Source organism: Triturus cristatus, chromosome 4_2 (genome assembly GCF_964204655.1).
Source record: "Triturus cristatus chromosome 4_2, aTriCri1.1, whole genome shotgun sequence".
Classification (NCBI taxonomy): Eukaryota; Metazoa; Chordata; class Amphibia; order Caudata; family Salamandridae; genus Triturus; species Triturus cristatus.
The window spans coordinates 40,059,190-40,085,266 of record NC_140586.1 but is presented as its reverse complement, the minus strand read 5'-3'; the positions used below and the strand labels follow the sequence as shown (position 1 = coordinate 40,085,266).

General features: G+C 49.8%; 1 protein-coding gene across 1 annotated transcript in view; it reads right to left on the bottom strand.

Annotated features, from left to right (window-relative positions):
• The window catches only part of LMBR1L (limb development membrane protein 1 like), a 129,467-nt gene that overhangs the window by 12,060 nt on the left and 91,330 nt on the right, over window positions 1–26,077 (bottom strand). Inside the window, exons 11-16 of the mRNA XM_085600340.1 lie at window positions 23,205–23,281; window positions 22,042–22,119; window positions 16,727–16,800; window positions 14,777–14,867; window positions 14,404–14,470; window positions 11,984–12,145 (exon numbers count right to left, since the gene is read on the bottom strand). Coding sequence (XP_085456466.1) covers window positions 11,984–12,145; window positions 14,404–14,470; window positions 14,777–14,867; window positions 16,727–16,800; window positions 22,042–22,119; window positions 23,205–23,281 — 549 coding nt within the window. The remainder of the gene's footprint in view (window positions 1–11,983; window positions 12,146–14,403; window positions 14,471–14,776; window positions 14,868–16,726; window positions 16,801–22,041; window positions 22,120–23,204; window positions 23,282–26,077) is intronic.

Here is a 26,077-nt window from a genome sequence, read left to right as displayed (position 1 = left end):
GTTCAAGTGTCCATACTGCACTAGCTCAGGAGCCATGCTGCCAAACTCAAGGACGAGAGATTGGGGTGAATCATCTGCCCTCCGAACTTCGTGAGAAGGTCCGGCCGGCACGGCAGGCGCCGGTGTGGCAGAACAGACCGGTGAAGAAGGTCGGTGAACCACCATTGTCTCGGCCACTCCGGAGCAATCAGGATCATTCTGGCTCTGGATTGCGACAGCTTGATCAGCACCGCCGGAATCAGGGGAATGGGTGGAAAGGCGTAGAGAAAGCTGTTGGACCAGCTGATCCATAGTGCATTCCCCAGCGTCCCTAGCTGGTAGTACCTGGACGCGAAGTCGCGGCATTTGCTGTTTTCTGCCGTAGCGAACAGATCTATATCCGGAGTGCCCCATTCTGCGAAGACGTCTCTTAGCACGTCGTCGTTTAGCACCCACTCGTGGTTCTCTTGAACGAGTCTGCTGAGCGCGTCTGCTTTGGCATTCTGCACTCCCGGCAGGTGGGTCGCCGTGATCGTCAGATTCCTGGCCACCAGCCAGTTCCAGATCGCCTGTGCCTCCCGAGACAGGGTGCGTGACCGGGAGCCCCCCTGCTTGTTGAGGTAATACATGGTCGTAGTATTGTCCGTCTGAACCAGCAGGGAGGACGTCCTGAAGGAGGGATGGAACGCCTTCAAGGCCAAGTGTACTGCTCTGAGTTCCAAAAAGTTGATATGGTAGGTCGTCTCCATCTGCGACCATATCCCCTGAATCTGAAGAGGGCCCGAATGCGCTCCCCAGCCCTGGAGAGACGCATCGGTCACTATGGTCTGGGCCGGAATGTCGTTGTGAAAAGGAGTCCCCTTGCAGACATTCTCTGGGGAACACCACCATTTCAGAGACTGCCGAGCGTGCTGAGACAACTGGATCTTGTCCTCCCAACGCCCCCTCCTCTGGTCCCATTGATCCTCCAGACATTCCTGCAGGGGCCTCATATGCAGACGTGCATTGGGGGTGAGGAAGATGCAAGAAGCCATCGACCCCAGTAATGAAGACACCGTCCTCACGGTAGGAGAGCGGGCTGAGATGAGATGCAGAGCCTTCCCACGGATCGATAAGCGTCTCTCCTCCGAAGGACACACGCTTGCGGTCAAGGTATTGACTGAAGCCCCCAAGTACTGGAGACACTGCACAGGGATCGGCACTGACTTAGTCATGATGATGTGCAGCCCCAGACGGTGAAGCAAAGCCGCCGTCCTGTTGAAATGGCACTGGGCTTCCTGATAAGTGGACGCTTTGATCAACCAGTCGTCCAGGTAAGGGTACACAAACACCTTGGTCTTCCGCAGGTGTGCCGCGACCACTGCCATGCACTTGGAGAACGTCCGTGGCGCAGACTTCAGGCCAAACGGGAGTACGGAATACTGGTAATGGTTGTTGCCTACCAGAAACCTCAGGCACTTGCGATGCTTCGGTGCGATCGGCACATGAAAGTAAGCGTCCTGCAGATCTATGGCGCACAGCCAGTCTCCTCGATGCAACTGAGGGTAAATCTGATGCAGGGACAACATACGGAACTTTTCTCGGCGGATCCACCTGTTTGCTTGACGCAGATCCAGAATAGGCCTGAACTCGTTCTTGTCTTTTTTTCTTACGAGAAAGAACCGTGAGTAGAGACCTTTTCCTTTTTGCCTCAAAGGAACAGCTTCTATCGCCTTCTTTTTTAATAGAACGTCCGCCTCCCGCTGGAGCTCCCGCACCATGTAAAGGGAGCGCACCGGTGGAATCTGTGGAGGCGAACTGGTGAAACGAAGACAGTAGCCATTGCAAACAATATCCAGCACCCACTTGTCCTGTGTTATTGTCCTCCACTCTGCCAGGTAGTGTTGAATACTTCCCCCCACCGGAGCGGGTAACGGATGAGGGGGAAGTAACTTTTCAGGGCTTCGACCCGGACGGGCCTTTGTTCCCCGCCGAGGACTGATGCTGGCCTCTGCCCCTCTGGCGCTTCTGAAAGGGCTTCCTCTGGTACTGCTGCTGTTGCTGGGGCTGTTGCTGGGGGCCCGACTGACGCCCTTGGCCCCTCTGCTTGGTGTAGCGCCTGCCCGAGGAACGGAAGGACCTCCTCTGCTCCTTAGGCCGCTCCAGCCCCACCGCCTTCAGAGTCTCCGCCTCAGCCTTCATGCGGGCCATCTCGTCATCCGCATGCGACCCGAATAGCGTCGTGCCAGAGAATGGTAGATTGGCGATCTTCTGCTGCGCTTCCGGCTTGAGCGGAGTCAGCCGCAGCCAGGAATGCCTCCTCATATGTATGCCGTGGCAGTACCCATGGGCCGCCAGCAACGACACGTCCCCCGCCGCACTGATGATCTGATTAGAGACCATCATGCCCTCGTTCAGCACCTCTTGAAAATCCTCCCTCTTGTCTCTGGGCAGGGAGGCCGCGAACTGTTGCAGGGAGTCCCAAAGAGACCTGTCATAGCGCCCCAACAGAGCGGAGGCGCTAGCGGCCTTCATTGTAGTAGCCGACGTGGAGCACATCCTCCTCCCCAAGGAGTCCATTTTGCGACTCTCCTTATCAGGGGGAGCCGTGGAGGAAGGCGTCGTAGAGTGTTGCTTACGAGCCGCCGCCACGATAACAGAATCCGGTGGGGGGTCCACTCTGAGGAACGCCGGATCAGAGTCAGGAGCCCTGTACTTTGACAGTCTCGAGGGCGCCGGCTTCACCACGGCCGGCGTTAAGAACACCTCCATCGCAGGTTCCTCCAGTCCTGGGACCAGCGGGAGGAGGGGGCGCGACAGATGTACTTTATGCAAAGTCTCAAAAATCACAGAAGTAGTGGGAATAGGGGTAGTCACTGATATCCCCAACTTCGCAGCCCCTCTCAGCAACACCTCCTGGAACGTGGCAATGTCATCCACTGGAGAGACGCGGGTAGGAGGCGTCTCTGACAGCGAGGGCGAATACTTGCCAGCCCCCGAAGAGTACGTGCCCCTCGACCCTCTGGAACGGGACCGATACCTCCGTCGACCATGTCCAGAGCGAGTGGAGGATCTGCGCCTACTCCGTGATCGCCTGCGAGGGCGAGAGCGAGATCTCTGCCGGTGAGGGACCCTCGGGGGAGGAGGCGGTGACTGCGGTGGTGAGGCAGGCAGCTGAGGCACGGGCAGAGGCGGTGGAGGAGGAGGAAGAAGAGGAGGAGGAGGAAGAGGAGGAGGCTGAGGAGGAGGAGGCAGTGCAGGCACCGGTGGAGGCGCCGGTGGAAGGTCGGGCACCGGAGGCAAAGGCGGCCGCTGGGTACGCAGCGGGGTCAGATGGTCTGAAGCCCCATCACTTCTAGCCGGAGAGCCCCCATCATCATTGTCCGGGCTCGCGGCCACTCTCCTCTTCTTGGCGGGCCTATCCCGCGGGGAAGCCACCGAAGGCGAACGTCCGCGCCTCCCCGATCCCCGACTGGAGATCGTAATCACCGAGGACGTATTCCCCGATGTCTGGGACGTCGAACTGTACGTCGACCTCGAACGGCGTCTCTTCGCCCTCGACGACGAGTGCCGCCCCGCAGTCGATCGTCCTCTCGACGTCGAACCAAGTCTCCTCGACGTCGACCCATGCCTCCTCGGCGTCGAGCCCCGCCTTGATCGCCGTCGCCGGGGTGTCTGCCTCGACGTCGACTGTCTCCTCGACGTCGACTTCTGGCGTCTCGACGTCGACCGCCGGTGCCTCGGCGTCGACCGCTGCGATCTTGACGTCGATCGTTGGTATCTCGACGTCGATCGTTGGTATCTCGACGTCGATCGTTGGTATCTCGACGTCGATCGTTGGTATCTCGACGTCGATCGTTGGTATCTCGACGTCGATCGTTGGTATCTCGACGTCGATCGTTGGTATCTCGACGTCGATCGTTGGTATCTCGACGTCGACCGCCTCCGCCTCGACGGCGGGTGCCGGGATCTCGGCGTCGACTCCGTCAGCGTCGAGCCGTGGGTAGACTGCGGCGAGTGCAGTCCATGGGGCTCGGTACGACGTCGATGTGTTGTGGACGTCGACCGTGACACCTGCGACGGCGACCCGGTCCCGGGTCTCGCCGGCCCCTCCCTCGACGTCGAACGCCGAGGCTGCTGCGACCCAGAGCCCTGGATCGACGGCGAACATACCGGTGCCTTCTCTCTCGCCGTCGACGTCGTCGCCTTCGACGTCGAACGCGACCTACCAGCCGGTAGGTGTCGTTTCTGCTCCTTTTTCTGCCCGGAGGTCCCTCCAGGGGCTGAAGCATGGGCGGAGGAGGGGGAATGGGACCCTCCATGCCCTGAAGTCTCACCGGTCCTCTGCTTCTCCTGTCCCTGAAGGCGAGTCTTCTCCCTGTCCCTCAGGGTCCTTTTCGAAAAGGTGCTGCAGATGTCACAGGCAGCTGGGACATGTGAGGGCGACAAGCAGAGGATACACACCTCATGTGGGTCCGTCTTAGCCTTCTTCCTCCCACACTCAGGGCATTTATCGAATAAAGCCATGCTGAGAGTGGGCCAAAACTGCTCCAGATTGCAGGCAGTAGTAGACAAAGGCTTTAGACGTCGAATGAAACCACTTTTAATCCAAAAAATCCGATTTTAATCAATTAAACCACCCAAAAGGGTAGAGCTCAAGCTCCAGGGTCCTGCTAGCAGGAGCCGGAAAAAAGAACTGAAAGTAACTTGTGTTGGCTGTGCATCCTGGGATACCGGGGGTCTCTGGAGAGTTTCTTAAAGGCACGGTATCCCTTTAGCAGACACATAATGACAGCCTATAGGGCTTGTCTGTCCACCCCTTCCTCTCTATTGTTTAAAGGGATTTTGGTGAAGGGAGTGTGTGATAATAAAGGAACATGTCAAATGTGAATAAAAATGACATTTCAACTTTATTTTGGCTTTTGTGTTCACTTCAGAGGAAGTGCTGGCCAGTGCAGCCTTGTGGTGATTAGGCTGTATTATTTTGTCTGTCTCTTAAGTGTCTTTGCAGGTTTGCAAATGCGGGACAGCTTAAGAGATATTTTTGATTGCTCCGGGGTCCCCGCACATGGGCGGGGATTATTCATAGATTATGACTATACACAGAGATCCCCTACTACAGAAGGGAATCGCTGGACGTTTCACTGGCCGATGTGGGAGAAGGAGCCTGTTAGAGGTAAGCTTGCTCGGCCAGGACACAAGACAGCAAGATAGAGGGTCAGGACAAACAGAAAGGTAATTCAGGGAACAGCGAGAGATCACAGTCATGTCCAGTTTGCAGCAAGTCCATTTGCACCTTGCAAGAAGAGAATAGGACAGCGAGAATGGATACATCCTAGGGAAGACCCACAAGGACTATTCAACCAATAGTGTTGTAAGGTGTACGGTCAGAAGGCACGATAAGGCATACGAGTAAGAGGGAAGGAGTAGTTTCTTTTCTGTAACTCCAGTTCTGTAGTAGGGGTATCTCTGTTATAGTCATAATCTAGTGAATAGTCCCGCCCATGTGCGTGGACCCCGGAGCAATAAAAATAATCTCTTAAATTGTCAAGCCATGCAGACCTGCATCTACACTTAAGAGAGAATTCAAAGACAGATAATGCAGCCTATATCCACGGGCCACACTGTCCAGTACTTCAACTAGAAAATTCCACCAACATCCACCAACAGCACTGCCTGCCCAGCTTTTTCCACAGAGAAAAACCTGCCTCTACCAGCAAAAGCCTCTGGAATGATAGAGAGGGAGGAATGGACAGACAAGCCCCATAGGCTGCCATTATGTGGCACAGAACAGGATACTGTGCATTTAAGAAAACTTTCCAGAACTTTTCCAGTATCCCAGAATGCACAGCAGGTCCCTTTTACTTTCAGCTCTTTTTTCCGGCTCCTGCTAGCAGGACCCTGGAGCATTGGGCTCTCCCTTTTCAAGGGTTTATTTGGAATTTGTTCACTTTCCAAGTGCTTATTACGTACCTTGTTGCCTTCCTTCTTGTGGGTGCTCTGTGTGGTCAACATGCCTGGCCTGTTTGACAAGTACCCAGAGTGCGAGAGGAAGAAGGCCAAGTCGGACCCACACAGGGTGTGCATCATCTGCCTTGCCCAGTCCCATGTTCCACAGGAGAGTGACATTTGCCAATCTTTCTCAGCCAGGACCTTGAGAGAAAGGATGAAGATCAGGCTCCAAGGCCTGGAGGACAGAAGCCTAAAGGCACAAGGTGGGTCAGGAGATGCTGAGGCCCCTGGGACGCTCCCCAGGGGCAGGAAACCCAGCAAACGTCCCCATTCTACGTCAACGTCGGCGTCGAGGGGAATGGCTGCAGTCTGTTCACCGTCTCCCCAGGACTCTGGGGAGAAACGGCGTCGACGCTCGCCGTCGAGGGAGCTGAGCAGTCCGCCGTCGACATCAGCATCTTTGTCGACGCCGGCGACGTCTCCGTCGAGTCATCGGCGTCGAGACCAGCCCCAGCGTAGGCACTCGCCGTCGAGGCGGGATCGCCGTTCGCCGTCGACGAAGAGGAGGCGTTCGCCGTCGAGGCGGCGTTCGCCGTCGAGGAGGCAGCGCAGGAGTAGTCCTGATGCCAGGAGTCCCTCGGGGTCGCAAGGGAAGAGGACGGAGTCACCGGGCTCGGTGTACTCAGTGGTGTATACACCTCCTCCTCCTCCCATTCCGCCTCACACACCGTCGGGCCCACCTGTGGCCCCGCCACGGTCGGTATCGTTGTCGAGGTATCAGACGCCGCCGAAGAGGACCCCGAGGCCGCGGCACCAGGTTACGCCACCGTCGCCTGCGCCTGTGAAGCCGGCTGGGCGGCCGAAGACAGACAGATCGCGCTCCCGCTCCAGACGGAGAGGAAGATCACGGAGCCGTGGACCGTCGTCGTCGACATCTGGGCGATGCCTCAGGAGGCACAGAGCCAGATCCCGCACCCAATCGTCTACCAGTGACGGGTGTATCGCCTGTCGACGATGTAGTCTCCTTCCAGGAGGTGCTACTGAGGGGTGCGGTCAAGGTAGGGATCAAGGTGACGGTGCCAACACCTACGACGTCCGTGATTCGAGACGCTGCACAAGAAACACCTGTCTCGCCCCCCTGCTGCCACTAGTACCGGGATTGGTGGAGAGTGCTAGGGAGTTGTTCCTCACTCCGGCGGTGACGAAACCAGCCCCCTCAAGGCTCCTGAAGAAGTATCGGGCGCCGGACTCGGACCCGACCTTTCTGAGGATGGACCCGAAACCGGACTCGGTCATTGTGACGGCGGCTAGGAAGCAGCATGCTACCACCCCTTCCTCGACAGTGCCGCCTGATAAGGATAGCCGTTGGCTAGACTCGGCGGGCAGAAAGGTCTGTGGGACGGCTTCTACCACCATGAAGGCGGCGAGTGCCGGGGCTCTGTTGGGGCGCTACGACCGTGCCCTAGGGGAGTCTCTCCAGCAGTATGCGGAGCTGCTGCCTCGCAACAAGAAGGAGGACTTTCTAGAGACTCTGCGTGAGGGGATGCTGGTGTCAAATCAGATTATCAGCGCGGCGGCGGATGCGTCTGTTGGCGGCACATGGATATTGTCATGGCATTAACCAACGGCGTCACGCTTGGCTTCGCCTTACCTCACTCAAACCGGAGGCACAACAAAGAGTGGCAAACTACCCTTCTCGGGGGAAACCCTGTTCGGCCAGCATGCAGACGATGGAAATGGCCCGCATGAAGACGGAGGCAGAGACCCTGACGGCTGTCGGGTTAGAGAGGCCTGAGAAGAAAAAGCGCCCATTCCAGAGACGGTTCGGATTGGCAGGCAGAGGGCGTGGGCAGGCCTCGGGACAGCAGCAACAACCGCAGCAGCAGTTCCGGAAACCCTTCCAGAAGCGCCAGAAGGGTAGAGGCGGCCAGCAGTCCGCTACAGCGACCAAGGGCCCGGCTGGGTCTCGGCCCTGAGCGATTACTTCCCCTTCAACCGTTACCCACTCCAGTGGGGGGAAGCGTGCAATTTTTTCTGGCAGAGTGGAGAAAAATTACTCAGGACAAGTGGGTGCTGAATATTGTTTGCAATGGATACAGTCTTCGATTCATCAGCCCGCCTTCAGCGATTCCGCTGGTAAGCTCACGGTATCAACTGCGAGAGCTCCAGGCGGAGGCAGACATCCTGTTGAGGAAAAAGGCGGTGGAAGACGTACCTCTGTCTCAAAGGGGAAGAGGTCTGTACTCTTGGTTCTTCCTGGTTCGCAAGAAGGACAAGAACGAGTTCAGGCCCATTCTGGATTTGCGGCAAGCAAACAAATGGATTCGCAGAGAAAAATTCCGCATGCTATCGTTGCACCAGATTTACCCTCAGCTGCAACGAGGGGACTGGCTCTGTGCCATAGACCTACAGGATGCGTACTTCCATGTGCCCATTGCACAGAAAGTTCCTGCGATTCCAAATCGGCACCAATAATTATCAATACACAGTACTGCCATTCGGGCTAAAGTCTGCGCCCAGGACCTTCTCGAAGTGCATGGCAGTGGTAGCCGCACACCTGCGGAGGAACAAGGTGTTTGTCTACCCGTACCTGGACGATTGGTTTATCAAGGCCTCTTCCTTCTCGGAAGCACAAACGCACTTCCAGAAGACGTGCGTTCTCTTGAACAAGCTGGGGTTGCACGTCAACATGTCCAAGTCTGTCCCGACTCCGGTCCAGTGCATACAGTACTTGGGGGCCTCCATCAATACGCTGTCCGCAAGCGTGTCTCCTTCGGAGGAGAGACGGTTATCACTCCTTCGGAAGGCTCAGGCTCTTATGACCGCGCCATCGACGACAGTGACGAAGGTGTCTTCGCTGCTGGGATCGATGGCCTCATGCATCTTCCTCACACCTCACGCACGGCTGCACATGAGACCACTGCAGGAGTGCTTGGAGGATCAGTGGAATCAGAGGACAGGTTCTTGGGACGACAAGATACGGCTGTCTCTGCATGCTCTTCAGTCGCTGAAGTGGTGGTGTTCGGCGGACAATCTCCTCAGGGGGGTTCCCTTCCACAAGGACATTCCCACGCAGAGTATCGTGACGGATGAGTCTCTCCACGGCTGGGGAGCGCATTCCGGAAACTTACAAATACAAGGAAAGTGGTCCCAGTTGGAGTAGACGTACCACATCAACTTCCTGGAACTCAGAGCCGTTTACTTGGCATTGAAGGCCTTCCATCCGTCCTTCCAGACCAACTCGCTGCTTGTGCAGACGGACAATACAACCACGATGTATTACCTCAACAAGCAAGGGGGGGGGGGGGGTCGAGATCACGCACGCTGTCGCAGGAGGCGCAGTCGATCTGGCGCTGGCTTCTGGCCCGAGGACTGACGATTACGGCCACGCATCTGCCAGGGGTGCAGAATGTTCAGGCGGACGCACTGAGCAGACTGATTCAGGAAAACCACGAATGGGTCATAAACGACGAAGTACTAGGGGACGTCTTCGCAAGGTGGGGGACTCCAGTCGTAGATCTGTTCGCCACCGCCGAAAACAGCAAATGCCGAGACTTCGCATCCAGGTACTACCAGCGGGGGACGCTGGGGAATGCCCTATGGATCGACTGGTCGAACAGCTTTCTGTACGCTTTTCCACCCATTCCCCTGATTCCGGCGGTGCTCATCAAGTTGTCCCAGTCCGGGGCGCTGATGATCCTGATTGCCCCGGAATGGCCCAGACAGTGGTGGTTCATGGACCTGCTTCACCGGTCTCTCCTTCCTCACATACGGCTGCCGTGCAGGCCGGACCATCTCACGAAGTTCGGGGGGCAGTTGGTGCACCCCAACCGCTCGTCTTTGAGTTTGGCGGCATGGCTCCTGAGAGAGTGCAATATGGCCATTTGAATCTACCAGCAGATTGTATGGATATACTGAAGGAGGCTAAGCAACCTTCCACTAGAACGTCCTTTACTTACAAGTGGAAGAGGTTCTGCATCTGGTGCAAGTCCAAGCAGTTTGACCCGACGACATGCAAGGAAGATGTCATCCTTCCGTACCTTTTGCATTTGGCGCAGTCTGGCCTTAATTTCCATTCCATTAAGGTCCATCTCGCTGCTTTGACTGCTTACAGGAAATGTCCTTCACAGACTTCCTTCTTTCAGATCCCTGTGATCAAGGTTTTTTTGGAAGCCTTGAAGAAAGTGTTCCCTCCTGTCAGACTTCCCTCGCCTGCATGGGAATTGAATGTGGTGCTGTCCAGATTGATGAAGGAGCCTTTTGAACCTATTCACAAGGCTTCGTTGCAGCACCTGTCTTGGAAGGCGGCGTTCCTAGTGGCCATTACGTCGGCCCGCAGGGTGAGTGAACTTCAGGCGTTGTGTTGCCTAGAACCTTATACGGTATTTCATGCTGCTAAGGTTGTAATGCGTACTCACCCTAAATTTCTTCCAAAGGTTATTTCTGATTTTCATGTCAACCAGACCATAACTTTACCTACGTTTTTTCAGAATCCTTCTTCTCCAGCGGAAAGGGCTCTACATTGGTGGATGTTGGTGGAATTTTCTAGTTGAAGTACTGGACAGTGTAGCCTGTGGATATAGGCTGCATTATCGGTCTTTGAATTCTCTCTTAAGTGTAGATGCAGGTCTGCATGGCTTGACAATTTAAGAGATTATTTTTATTGCTCCGGGGTCCACGCACATGGGCGGGACTATTCACTAGATTATGACTATACACAGAGATCCCCTACTACAGAACTGGGGGAAAAGAAGGTATAGACAAATGGAAAGGGGGGGGGGGGAGGAGACCCATGGACGTCATTTAGGAGTCACTAGGGGTCGCGTCTGTGATCCCCAGCTTGTCCATTGCATTGCCTTTGCGACCGCTGGCCTCAGTGTGGCAAAGGCAATGCCAAGACAGAAAAAACTGTGCAGTAATATGCACGGTTTACTTTCTGCGGCTCAGATTGAGACCCGAGGCTTTAAACTCTGTAAATCAAATACCTAATACTTACAGCAGTGCAATGTATACTCTACTGCATAAAATAATACACTTTTTAAACATGGTTGTCGATTTTTCTTATTGTGAACACATGAAAAATTATGTGTTTGAATAAAAAATAAAAAAACTCACCTGTGTGCTTTGAATGATTGAAAGCTAAGGAATCATTTAAGTGAATTACATCGGTATATGGTCTACATCACTTAATACAGGTGCACAAAACTATTGTTTTAAAAAAAATCTTTGTTGGTCTTTCTTTAATTTATCAGTACATTTTATGCATTAGGTATACACCAGGGAAACCATTAAATTATGATTGTACTGTATTCTTCTCTCTCAAAACACAATTTTATACACAATACAAGAGAGAAATATTTAATGTTCCGATCATGTCTGCACCCCCATTTAAAATGTAGGTGGTATCTAAAATGACCATTGATCTATGCATTACCAATTGTTGCATCTTAAATAATTGTGTGCTTAAGAGCCTCTTAACTTGAGCAATGTTAGTTGCTGTGGTACCATCGTGATTAAGATCATGTGGCTTTACTTCCAGTGATGTCAATGGGCGGTTATGTGAAGTCACTTTCGCTACCCTAGGCATTTTGGTGAATCAACGCCCATGGGTATATTACCAGATTGGTAGCTGGCAGAGTAAGAGGAGATAGAGTATTTTAGGGGGTGGCCCCAATGGGACAGGGGGAGCAGCACTTTGTGCACACTGTTTTTCATTGCATAAAAAGAGGGTTTGCAATTTCCTATTTTTCCATACAATGTGGCTACCAAACCCTGTCATTGTATGGCCATCTAAACAAATGAGACAATGGCCACTTTTCTGAGGGGCAGCAGTCAGTCTGTGGCTGTCGAAAAAATGGGCCGATACACAAATGCACCTTTTACACTCCCTCGGTACTCACATTGGTAGACACTCATCTAGCATGTTCCCACAGTCGCAGGTTTTTCACATTTGACCAGTCCTCACAGACACTGCCATAGGTTCATGCTTCCAAGTGCACACTTATTACCGTTTCACAATCAACTAGCGTTTCCTGTCACGCAGGATTTATTTCTGCGTACGGTTAACACTCACCTAGTGCTCGGATGAGCTCAGCTTGTACGGCCCAGGTAAACTTCTTCACGAGGCACAAGGTGGTGAGACCAACGAACGCCATGTTGTACAAGAAAACGAGGTAGAAGTTTCCCAGCCAGTTAAATCTTCCAAAATCCCCAAGCAGATCAAACCTGGTGATTCCTGAAACCAAAGGGGCTATGAGATTATAGACTTGCCACAACAACGTGGAGGCTGGTGATGAATAGCAGCGAAGCCACTCTACAGCGGCTGCCACACTGCAACAAGTATAACAATTAGAACGGCTGCTACTCTGCAGCATGCAGAACAATCACAAGTGATGCCATTGTGCAACATTATTCCCTCTGCTGATCACAACTAGCAGCTCTATAATTGCTCACAAGTAGCAGTGCTGCCACTCTGCTGGTTGATCATACACCTTAATTGAAACTCTTAATTTGAAATACTTTCTGCCCTAAAAGGTCTACCCACTGCATCTTATATTAGCTGATCAACCAGGACAGATCGCTCTCTGGGAATTTCGAAAGCCCAGTGGAAGAAGGTGAACATTGTGTCTTTCTCCACAAAGCTTCCTGGGACGCTAAAAGTGTGGTGACCCAGGGTGCACACTTTTCTGTGGGACTAGAGATCTGAATGACCCCTACAAAAATATAGAGAGACCACCAAACAAAATTGAGAAATACAGGGACACCCAAAGCTGTGCTCCACATCTAAAGGAAGGCACCACACGATACTTTTATTCAAAAAAGAAAAGAAATAAAATCTTCCTTTGTTGTATCACCGGTGTTTCCAAAACAAAATGAAAATGTATGTTACCATGTGATACAACGCTTGTTGTCCAACGTAATAAGTTTCTTCAAGGTATGTAGAGGTTTTAGTGTTTGAGAGTGGGCAAGTGAATGAAAAGTATGAGGATATGTAGATGGTTTTGACTTGCTTCAGGGTTTGTTTTAACTTTACGCCCCCTTCATGAATATCTCGGATTGTGGGTTTTGTTTGGTCCCAATGTCCTTTGGCAGATAAAACTCCATTAATTATATAGCAATTCTTTTGGAATGTAGACTGTATGTTAATACTCTGTTTGGTTTAGCATCTATATCTAATGTAACAACGTGTTTTGGATGTGATATAAACAACCAACAATTTATCTGAAATGTGCGGGAACTGTTTATGTAAAACATGCTACTTAGCCACACGGTCCAACCCACAGTCTTCTAGCAAAGACTTTCAGTTCTTGAGGAGCGTGCTGCTCTTGCAGGGTTGGAAGCGCAGAAAGCAAGGGTCTTGGAACTCATCTGCTTTGCTTGATGCTGCTGTTCCAAGTGGTACTCAATGCAGGCCAGGTAGAATAACAAATCAGAGACCAGCAACAATCAGGACCTGTGAACCTGCCCCGAGAAGCTGGACGGATTCCCTTGAAGATACTAACTTCACTCCTTTGTCGCAGTATCATCACTTCTGTGTTTAGCCTCCATTAGCGGTTGAGCTCAAGATACTCGCATTTAACTTTGGTGCACTGAGGCAGGTCCTGCATTAGGATTACCCCCGATTGTGTAGTACTCACGTCTGAAAGTTGCATGGCTGCAGCAGCCACATATGCCCTCCCCCTCGATCTATATTTCTGCCCATAAGTATTCATTAGTCTACTACCAAACCCTAAGGGTCTGATGTAGAGTTTGGCAGTCAGGTTATTTCGTCACAAATGTGAAGGATATCCCATCTATCTTATTACGAGTGTATTATATCCATTTCACACCTATAAGTTTGTGAAACTACGCAACTGCCACAACACAATACGTCATTTTCCACGTAGGCCACACTGCATCCAGGCACTTTCTAGCCATCCATAAACTAGCAGCGAATGCAAAAGTGTCTTATCGCTCATTCCTTTTCCCTTCAATACACACTAAGGCACAGTGGCAAAAACACAATTCTGGTCCTCTTGCTCCCTGAAGCTCTGCCCACATAGGCAAAATGACAGACCTTCACCAGTCCTAAGAGCTCTTGGAGAGTAGCATACTAACTCTATGCATATGCACTTCAAAGACTCAGAGGTGTGAGGCACTTTATAAATGTGATCACAATAAAAATGTGAATATGACCATGCTCCCAAGAACACAAATTACTTTGGTTAATTTTGGATTGGGTTTTAAAGTCAGTTGAGGATAAAACTCCTTTTCTACCACCGTGTTCTAGCTGCCTGTCATGCTCCTAATCGGTGAACCAAGTGAGAGTCAGTAACAGTTGTCACATTGATTTACTGGTCTTCCGAAGAGACTTGGGCTAAATGCACATCTGTGGCAATTATCCTATATAGTCACTAGGCCTAACAGTGCTGCAATAAACCTGTGTACCTAATGGGCTACTACACTCTGTTGGCAACTGCTGCAGAAAGCAAAGCTTAGCATGTAAAGACTCACCCAGGGTCCTGGAGAAGACGGGCAGCGCTGAGCTCAGCACCAGCAGGGACACACAGTTCCCAATAATCTGTGGAGGAAAAAAAAGGAACAGCTCAGAAATGTGAAGGGAAGGAAGTGAGAAAAAGGAGAGAACAAACAGGGGAAAGGTTGGGGTGGATGTGGGGAATGGAAAGGGAAAGAGGGAAATTAAAAGGTATAGAAAGAATCAGTTCCTGGATGGGACTAGAGGAGACAGTACTTCCAGCAGCACAGGAGAGGTAGTGCCACTGGCTGGAAAGGATATTAGTGTGCCAGGGTCAGGACAGAGGCTGCTGTCCCTGGCCCAAAAAGCATATGTCCCATGGCTGCAGAGCCACCAGACGAGGCAGCGTACCTTGGTCATGGTTGTGTCTTGCCACCTTGGGAGCAGCCTGCTGAAGAACGGGGAGCTGTAAAAGCCCACAAATGAGGAGACCATCAAATAACTGAAGATATTGTTAAGGATCCAGCAAAAGAAGGCGACCAATTCCAGGTCAGGAGAGTACATCATGAGCAATTCTACAGAAAGCACGCCTGGTTATCCGGGAGAAAACACAGGAATCTTGCCTGATGGCGTGGGCTGTACTAAAAGAGGAGCGCATCTTGACAGAGGTAATACTGTAATAGGAGTGCATGACTGCATGGGTGAGCTTGCAGAAAGCTTGGGTGATGATGCAGGGTGTGCGCCTGAAGACATGTGCGATACTATAAGAAGCGTTTTCACAGCAGGTCACTACTCAGTGGGCTCCAATAGCCAAACCAATTCAAGCCTTTCTGGGAAGCTTCTGCTGCATGAGACACACTGCAGACCTTAATGTCTCCATGAAGCGGCGATTGCCTTTAGCTCCCCTTCACACAAAACGCGACCCTTCTGCGGGCTGGGGACACCACCTAATTACACACCAATCAACTCGATTTGCAATTTCATATCCTTTGTAGAAAAACCTCATCAATACAATCCAGACATTAAGTTAATGGATCCAGAATTGCCGTCAAAAGTTTAGAAATGGAAAATTACATTGATGTGATGAGACCTTTTGACATCAGCATAATCTCCACAATGGCCACTGACTAGGTGCCGCGTTAAGGTTTTATTTCACAAGATCAAGTGGCCCTTTATAACTTCTTTCACCTCAGGAATTCATATGCAAATATCTAACATTCATGCTACAAATTTAGTGTGAGAGGTAACTAACTTTCCTTTTTACAGCACGAGTCTGCAATAGAGGAGAAGGGTTTAAAGACAGTAGCAAGTAGCATACTTGTACATAAACCAGCTGGTGGAAGAAGCAGGCCTTACTAGGGCTCTTATTGCAGTTGCTCTACATGTGCATCCGGTCTTGTTATGGCCACGGAATGTTTATAGTGCTCGTAGACCGAAAGGTTTCTTGGCACTGCTAAAGATCCTTGGGCACCATATAAAGACATCAATCTGCATTAAAAATGATTAGGTGGAGAGCCAAACGCCTTTGTGAAAATCCAAGCCTTTTCTGAATGAAGTCAGTGTGCTGCCTTTCAATCAGAGACGGGGGGGGGGGTGGGGGGGGGGGGGGTTGGAGACTCCAAAAAGAGGCAGCCCATGCAGAAAAGGACCGCCCTCCTGCTTTAGATTTCGCAATTCTATGCCCTGGTAAGTGGTTGGCAGAAGTGGCTCTCTGTGTCCGAGAAGGTATGTTAGCTTAGAAATAAATGAGGGTTCTGGGCTTCTTAAGACTTTGAAAATGAAGCACAGTGATTTAAACTGTATTCTATACTTTATGAGGAGCCAATGACAGTGTTTTAATAAAGGAGTAGAGGGGTCTTGTTTGAAACAAGGCACACAGTTGCATTCTGGACCACCTGGAGTTTGAGCTGCCGAGGTATAGAGAATGGACGTTAACTACTCTCAAGCCTACTATCGCTATTATCACCATATTTAGGACCTCAGGTGTCAGATGAAGGGTCAGTTTCCTAGCCTGACTCAAAAGGAAAATGCATTTGGAAGCCGCGTACGCAATATGAGGAGTTAAGGAGAGCTTGCTATCACTTAGGACCTCTAGACTGTTTAGTCGCTGAGAGAGTAGGTAAACGTCCCATTTCATGCGGCGAATAAAGGCTACTCCATAGAGTGGGGCTACCGTTAGAAAACACCACCTCAGTTTCATCAGCATTCAACGGCCATCGATCTGCCCCATCCAATCACATCCAAGCTTCATAATATTCTTGAAATCCAGCTGCAAAGGCTATCCTTGGAACCTCTACTCTGACACACACTACCAGAACTCTCTGTTCCATATGCTCAAGAAACTGTAGTGGGAAAGGATACAACATAAGAACGACCTGCACAGCAGCTCCGAATGAGCCGAACATCGAAAAGGAGACCTTCCCCAGGTGGGCGTCCTGCACAGGAGACAAAAAAAGATTAATGACAACTCCTTGCCCGAAAGGGAGCAGAAGATAAATTAACAAACATCCATCAACCCCAAGCAATGAACACCAATGCAAGACCAGTCTGTTGCAAGGACACATCGTGGGTTCCAAGATAGGAGATTTACATTGAGGTGAGTGTCGAGTATGGAGAGAGAGAGTGGGTAAGAGAGTCTGTGTGTGACTGAGTGAGTGTGAGAATGAGAGAGGGAGTGTTTTCTTGCACGGATAGCCTACACCAGTGGTATATACATGCTGTAGCGGTGTTAACATTTCTGATGGGCGTTGTATGTGCCAATCGGAGGAGTGGCCATCTCACTCCACGTAATCACTGATGCCGTTTCCTGTCCTGGGGTTTTCCCTTTAGAATCATTGCTATCAGGTGTGTTTGGCTAATTAGAGCAATGGAAGGTGAACAAGACTACAACATCCAAAACACATCAGATTGACCCATAAACCTGTAAACAGTGTCCACAAGGCTGGACTGGCCGTACCAGGCATCAGGGTGGAAGGGTGGGGGGACAGCGTAGTTTGGGAGGGGGGCAGTTTTGCAGTAGTGTTGCAATGTCATCCCCCGGTAACAAAAATCAGCAGGCAAGCATAATCCACACAACACTCACTCATTTCCAGCATCCCTGTTTTTGAAATATGGTATAGCTCTAAAAACACCGGCTCAAGAGTTCTTTGCATATCAAGCACTTTTCAGCAACAATAAAAGTGTCAAGATATCTCTGGTGATTAATCTTCCTGCTGGAGTGAGCTGCAGTTTTGTGCAGTGGCAGTTTTGACTCATCTAAGGTAGCACAGAGGGTTAATATGCCTGCTGCAATGAATGTGTACCACGCAGAACACAAGTGTATTTTATGTGCATAGCTCTATGAGTTACTGCTTTTGTCACAGAGATCCTTTTGTTACTGCACAGTTCATAAGTTACAATATTAATCTAGCACAGTGAGCTTTGAACTGCCGTCAAAGAGCTGCATGAAATCTGCATGGTGCAGGTTAGGAAGTTATGCATTTTCCAGTCTTTCATTATTTTAATGTTGCTAAAAAGGGTTTGAGTAGGAATATACGCTTATTAGTAAACGTAACCCTAACCACTGCGTTATGTTTTGAATCTTGAGTTTGTGCTTCTTCAGCCCAGTGCCCTTTGTCTTATGTAACATTTTCTATACACTGAGTTACACACGCATTATTCATTGTCTCTTTGTTTGTTTGATATAAAGTGCTCTGACGCCATAATCTGGTATGAGAGGCTCTTTAACACAAATGAAATACAGGTGAGAGTAGGGCTATGAGAGGCTATGGAGAGGTGAAGGGCACTGTTGGAGGGTGATAGTGAGGAAACCATTGAAGGGCCCAAAAAAAGATTTTCGATCTGCTGGTGCTCTATCATTTACTACGGTTTTAAAAACCACGAATACAATTAAATATGTAATGAAAGGTGTGCTGTAGAATGCCCCATTTATGCCATTTTCCCCAAATTTTCTGGGGAAAGGGACCGCCCCCCCCCCCCCAACCATTCCTCCACACCCTCCTTATAGTGGTCGAGCTCGCTCGCTACACGTACGGGGCTGGTCTGACGAAGTTTGCCAGGGCTGCTTTGAGTTCCCAGTCTGGCCGCCATACCAAGGAAGGAAGTGGCCACTCTAGTCAGCAGTGGACATTTTCATGGTCCTCACACCCAGCCTGCTGCTGAATGATGTACAAAGTGCACTTATAGTGTATATTCTATGAGGGTGGCATTCTATTCACCAGCTGTGTACAGACGCCAGTGGGCCCATTTTCCTCAGCAATGCACACTCCTCTGGTAAGTCTGGTTGGTCTCTCCCGGTGGGACACGTTATTGCTATGCTTTATGTATCTCTCTTGTGGAACTGTGTGCCCTAGTGGTGTGTTTCATCTTCATTGTTTTTCCATCTTGTAGATGTACACTTTACAGGTGTATAGTAAGAGCCCAGGAATTATGTGATTCTACGGCTACTGTGTTTTCTCCAAAATTATACATTTATCGCACTTACCACATTTTGCATGGTGCTGTATCATTTGTAAACATCAACAAAAAGTCCGTTTTGAGCACAAACAGATCAAAAGTTGCTTTTAAAAAATGTGTCTTGTATAATTTGGGCAAGCTCCTGTACTAGCTGCCATCCTGTGGCCTAGAGGACAGGGTGGCTCCTAGTATTAGGGCTCCTGAACAGTGTTTGATAACAGAGACTCGCGAGATCGCAGCAGCTTACGCCGACTATTATTGCACATTATATGCCCACAGCCTGAGACCACCACGCCCTCGATTGCCGACTTGCCACTGCGTTCCCTTGTGGTGGCTGACACAGTTGACCTGGACAAACCATTCACCCTTGAGGAGGCGGATGCAACCCTTTCAGGCATGGACCCTAAGGCTTTGCTCTAGAATACTATAGGAAATTTCAGAAAGTGTTATCGCCCCATTTATTGGCGCTCTACAACAAAGTGATAACCAAGGGTTGCGTCTCGGCTGAGTTGGATGAGGTCACCACAGTGGTCATACACAAGGCAGGGCAGTCTCCAGTAACCTGCACGTCTTATTGCCGGATATCACTGATCAACTTGGAGCTTAAAATTTATGCCAAAGTGCTGGCTAATCTTCTCCTCCAGGTCATCCCCTCGCTGATTTTACCCCACCAATGAGGGTTTATGCCACACCGTAGTACACGCCACTGCATCCACATGGTGCAGGTTGCCCTGGCCCATTTCCATTTGCTGCCTGGTTCCAACGCCTTCCTGCTGATAGACTTTGAGAAGACTTTAGATTCCCTTGACTGGGATGTTCTGGCTCGATAGGCTTTGGGCCGCACTTTATATCCTACATACGGACCCTGTAGGTGGGCCCCAAGGCCAGGATTCAGTTGAACGGGTCCCTTTTGCGGGTGTTCTTGATTAAAGGGAGAACTAGACAGCGGTGCCCCCCCCCCCCCCATCCCACAATCTCTTTGGGCTCGCAATTGAGCCACTGGCGACATGGATTTGCTGTGACACACAGCTGCTGGAGTTCCGGTGGGGAGGCTCGATAAGGACCAGATCACCATCTATGCCAAAAAAGTGATTTTCTTTAACGAGTCTGGGGCTACGGGCCCTAGACTGTTGCATGTGCTTGACCTCTATTATGGCCAGGCTTCCAGTTTACTGGTTAACCACTCGAAGTCCTTGTTGTCCCAGCTGATTGGCCCCTTGCACGATCATGCCTGGCAGGCCTTTTAACATCTCCAGAGGTTAACCATCCTCTATCTCCGCATCAACATCTCGCTCCTTCCAAATCTCGCCTAGTCCTCGAGGCCCCTGGTGGCCCGCATGTGTAAAGATTTGAAACAATGGTCTTCAATACCCCTTAACATCCTGGGGAGGATAGCCTGGATTAAAATGATGGTGTTGCCATGCTTCCTATACATTTTGCAGAAGTTCCCCCACACTATTCCCAGGTCTTGATTTTGCGCCATTCAGGCCTCAGTTCGCACCTTCTTGTGGGCCCATCAGGTTCAGCGTATCGTATTCAGTAAATGTGTCCAATCTACTTTCGATGGGGGCCTGGCGGCCACCCGTAACTTTGCTATTGGGTCTCACAGCCTGTGGTTCTGATTGACTGGTTTCACGGTAGACGGGAGGACCTGGCCTACCACATGGAATTGTTGCTCAGATCGTGGGATGTGAGCATGGATTGCCTGCATGGGCCGCTAATCCCTCCCTCCCGGACTGGACTACAGTGATTTTCGGGGTGTGGTGGGGGCCATGAGGTGGATTGTTTGAAAGGATAAGGTCATGCTCCAAAGCTCCCACTGGAAGGGTACTCTACTTTGCCATGTGTCTGGTTTAGGAGGATTTTAGAGATGGGACCCGACTGGTATATAACATTTGGGCAACGTGTGGCATGGTTCACGTGTGGCCCTTTTCAGACTTGCAGACCGATTTCCAACTACACCACTAATTCTTGTAGCTGCGCTGTGCTCGATCAGCCCATAGGTCCTCTTTAAGGGCGATTCCCTAATTCAGTCCCATGGAGGGTAAGGTGCTCATGTCTCGGCAGGGTCTTCCAGGTTTACAGCTCCTTGGCCACTAACTCCCGGGAATTGCTTGCCAACTTCAGTGCTCGATGAGAAACCTAGGTTGGCACCTTAGAAGACAGGGAATGGAGGTAGGCGCTTATGGCCCAGAGAGAACTGCCCATTTCCTCTTGGCTCCAGATGATCCTAGTGAATGTTTTGCACACTACATACCCAAGAACGTTATAGCCATGGAGGGTGGGTAAGCCCCCTACGTTCACTTGTCAGATGCAGAGTAGATAATGCCGATTTTTATCATGTAGCCTGGGAGTGCCCTACTGTACACAGGTACTGGTCCCTACTCTTGGGAGGTGGGCACGCCAGTTGATTGTTCTCGTTGGATTGCACCCCTGGGACAGTTGGAGGGCCTGGGTGGGAGGGACCTGAGAGGTATCTAGTGAGGCTGGGCATCTTACTTAGTAAAAGAGATACAGCCGGGAACTGGACTTCGACTACTGCCCCAGACTCGCTGTTGTGGCAATGGGCGATGGACTGGCGTTTCAAAAGGGAGAAGCAGGTGTGCACAGCACGTGGTTGCCCTCAAACATTGCAAGGTATTTGGTGGGACTACTTTGGGCTCAAGGGATTGTAATGATTAGCCTCGTATTGACATGTGACTGGGCGGTCGTGGTGGTTTATTTTGCTTTGTCTGTAGTCTTGTATGTTTATTTTCTGCTTTGAAAATCCAATAAACATTTTATCCCCACAACCTCCCCAAAAAAGTGACACGTACTGCCGCATAGTGGCAGACCCTTTCCAACAGGTTAACTGGTCACAATGGTGGTTTGCTCTAGTTGGGTGTTAAAACGTGGTGAAACATGATAGAATTAATGTGTGTTAAAATGACAAAATGTGGTACATTATGATGCATAATTTGCCTTTTCTTTTTGCATAATTTAGTTAACCAACTACATAATTTGTCCTTCACAGCAGTGCAATTACAGACACTGTATATAATACAGTATTATGGCACCATTAACTCTAACACAGTCCTGTAAGCTCCAAGAGGTTTATAGATCTCCTGCACAGATCATATGCTGTACCTGTTCAAGGGTTTGGCACTGAACCCACTCAAGACCTTTACTCCAATCACCAACTCCCCCCGTTCAGAGCTGTATGCACACCGAGAGCCCTTTACCTGGATCCCCTTTGGCATGGCCGCCTCATCGATCAGCAGCTCCAAGACGTGGAAGCAGACGATCAACACAGAGATACCCTGAGGGAAAACGAGAAGGCAGAAGCGTTAACGTTAAGACCCCCACGCTCATTGGACACACAACATTGGCTTTGGCTGGGCACATACACCGTCAGTGTCAATACGGATGATGCTGGGTGAAACTCCAGCAGCCCTTTCCTTTCTTCTCCAGGGTGATGAAGCTCCTCAGAGCAGCCTCTACAACCCAGCGAAGGCCTCAGCCACTGAACCTTCCCATCATCCGCGAGTCCGGACTGTACCAAAGCAAGCACCTGTTGGGGTCCAATGTCTTAACAATGTGGCTCTCTCCTGGGTAGGGACACCACAGGTCCTGGTTCCCTATCAACACGAAATTCTGCAGGAGAGATCCAAGGATTCCCCTGGGTGTAGCTTGGCAATGCCAAAATCTAGTCAAATAAAAGGACAAGCTGACCCAAGTATTTTCTGGAGAAGAGTCAGTCAGGGAACCAGAGGTGTCGCCATCAAGGCTTAGGTCACAGAGCAGGCTACCAACCCCGGTTTGGTTAGGTGGTGTCCTATTGCTTTAATAAGAGCTGCTCCACTCACCCCATCACTCACAAGGGACCCATCTGAACACGTTCAGCATGTTCCCTTTTCCTAAACCATGTATTGTTGCTTCATCCCAATTATTTTTTTTATATATATATATATTTTTTTTTAATTGTCATCTTTTACATTTAAAAATCCTAAACAACTGAATTTCAATAATCAAAAGCCTCACCCATAAATAAATGACCATTCTCATTGGGCCCACCATGGTAACCAGATACAACCCTTTCATGTCCATTCAGATCACACTAGAAACATCTGCATATGGACACAAGGCGATATTTATCAGCTCTCATTGCCTCCCCCTCTCATCCATAGTTCATTTGGGAGCGCTGCTGCCCACACCCAAGTCTGAGGGCCACAACTGATGAAGTGCTCAGTTACAGGAGGCTGAGTGCTCGCTTAAAGGATGAAAACCACAATAGCATCCATCAACCACCATTCGACCTCATTAGGGTCAAGCCCACCACAGCATCCATCAACGGTGGTTCCATCCAACGCTCACATCCGTCCTCTGCACAGTGTCATGAACTCACCGTTAGGCCCAGTAGAAGTAACATCACTAGTGGGTACCCCAGGTTCCTCTGCCAAGGTGACGCTCTCCTCCTCATCTCTGCAGGGAAGACAGACAGGGTGGACAAATAAGAACCGGGAACTTGTGACAAACACCACAAGCAGAGCAGCTTCACACTACCCCTAACTTTGCTCTTCCAAGGCATGCACAACTTAAGTGACACGGTCTGAGGCAAGACTTTAACCAGAAGGGACATAAGCAACTTTCAGGAACACAGCCCAAGCAACAACATCTTTAAGCCTATCTTCCATGGGCCTAGCTCACGCCACAGACCTTGAAGTGAAACAAAACTTCCAGTGTCACTGCTTCTCAATGCACAGTTACATGGTTGAAGAGAAGATAGGGTTGCACTCAGCGACGGCAGTTTGAGCATTTAGAGTTTTTAGGTGTTGCTGCCAGGAGACCCCAGTGGATTCTGGTACTTGCAGTCTTTTACATCCGGTTTCATTTTTCCCCAATATAAACTCATAACAGAGAACACTAAAGCAACCTGGTTACGTATTTCAGGAGGATTACACACCTATGGAGAAGCTCAAGTGTTCTGCCTTACATGCGTCAAAGATGAACGCCAACATGCCTTCATACAAAAGAAACATGCACACCTTCAGCAGCAAAATATCAGGCATCAGAAGAAAAGGTGCGGTTGTGTTCAGACTAGGAAGTCACAGTATTTATAAGAAACAGGTTTGGTCCCCAATAAAACTCCTCCATATTCTGGTGCTTGCACGTTCACAGTACCTCCATTTTAGTATTCATGTCTTTGTTCTTAGTTACCACAGTGGAACCAGAGACCGAGAGCTCCCCCCTCACGAAGATGTGTCGGTCACTCCAACGGCAGACCGAATAGGGCAAGACCCACCCAATTCGGCAACTGGCAAGGAGGTGCAGTCCGTGTGGACATCAGGCAAATATGGCTAACCCTTAGAACCCATATAGACAGATGAAGAAGGATGCTGCGGAGTGCCAGGCCCAGGTGCCCAGAGTATTCTCTCTAGTGTAGAGCCAGCAAGGCCCAGGGGCTCTGCACCGACTACTACAAGTACCCAGCCAAAGAGTGGCTCTACACAAGAGAGGATAAGCGCAGAAAGACTAGAACATGCACTGGGGAAATAAGGGCTACTGGACTGAAAGAAGTGACTTGAAACAAAGCAGCTAAGGAAATGTTTTACATCAGAGCTTTTTATGCATAGTTGTCCATTCACTGTGTTTGACTATAAAAATATTTTAAAGTATTTCATTCTCCGATGTGCAATGCTTTGTGAGGAAGGTTAAAACGGTGATCGAGGCGCTAGAAATTACGGCAGAGATTTTAACAGTAGAAAGATCTTGTCCAGGTTAGCAATGGCAAACCACAAAAATAGGCGCATTATTGGCTTAAAATGTTTGCGAAGAAATATTGGTCCTTGCTCAAGGAATATCTGACACAAATGTTAGATGAGTTTATAAACAATTATTAGATAAAAATTAGTTTGCAAATCGGAAAAAATGCCATTAAATTAAGGGTGTAGAAATCAAACCATCAAACAATACTTTGAACAGCTAAACAAAACATTTTTAGATGATTATTTAAAAGACAAGGGCATCAAAGAGATATAGTGGCCCTATGGCGACCCAGGTCTTAATAGGCAGTACAGCATGTACGCACCCATGACATGCCACGCTACACCCCAAAAGCTCTCTCTGTACACCATCCTTCCTGTGTATTCACCTGGCCTGCCGAAGGGATCCTTCAAGTAACAGAGGGCACAGCCAGGCTGGGGAATGAGAGCGGCGATACCCCACTGAAGCACTGGAAGCATAGTCCACAGAACAGCAGCAAGAGGAGAAACCATGTGGATCACAGGCAGCAGACACCATTAAAATCCATGCCACAAGTGCAGGACTCCAGGCCTTTCTAAGAGGGCAGTCACAGGTCACCTCTCCAAGATGGCTCCATTATGGGCCTGCTTCAGAAACATAGGTGATGTGGTGGTTGTCAGATTAACTTGAAAACCTGGGAACAGGTTACGGAAGCACTTCCTGCATTCTAGCCTTTATTCTACTCGGTTCCAAATCTCGTGGTGCTGCTATGCGAGGCTTATCGCAAGACCACACCACCATTCCATCCTTCCTTGTGATAGTAGGAATAAGCTTTCTCTGAACTGCTCTTGAACCATGCTCCAATGATGCCGCGCCGGACCCCAATCGCTGTTTGTCAAGATGCTTTAGGTTGCTATCCATCCAGCCATACCATGAGATCCGCTGAACCTACAACCTTCAATAAAGTGGGTTTGTTGTCGTCAGCCATACGGCACAGTACAAATACTAGCGAAAAGGTCTTCAGTTCCTGCCAGTTAATAATATACATTTAGCCAAGGAAGAAGTCTTCCAGCCAACTAAAAGGGGGGAAAAATACAAAAATCGGGAGCAGAAACAATTTAGAAAGAAAACACAAAAATAAAACATACAAAAAAACCTAACCGCTCACAGAAATCTCCTGGTGGAAAATAATCACGAGAGAATTTCTTGTCTTTAGAGAGCACTGTATAAACTCCAGACCAAATCAACAGAATGTATCATTCGCGACCAACCACACAAATGGTGTGCATCAGATTTATGCAAGAAGGAAGATGGACCCCAGTACAAAAACAAAAGAGGGGGGGCTTTAAAACCCTCTATGTGCCAACTGAAGAAGCATTAAAAAAAATGGCATTTACTGCCTAAAACGTGCAGCAAATATTGAAAGACTGAATGGCAGAAATCAACAATGTAGCAGGACGCGGGGCAGGTGAGGGATAATTATTACACGCCATTGGGTTCTGGACTTATTTCTATTTGTAAATAACATGATTGCAT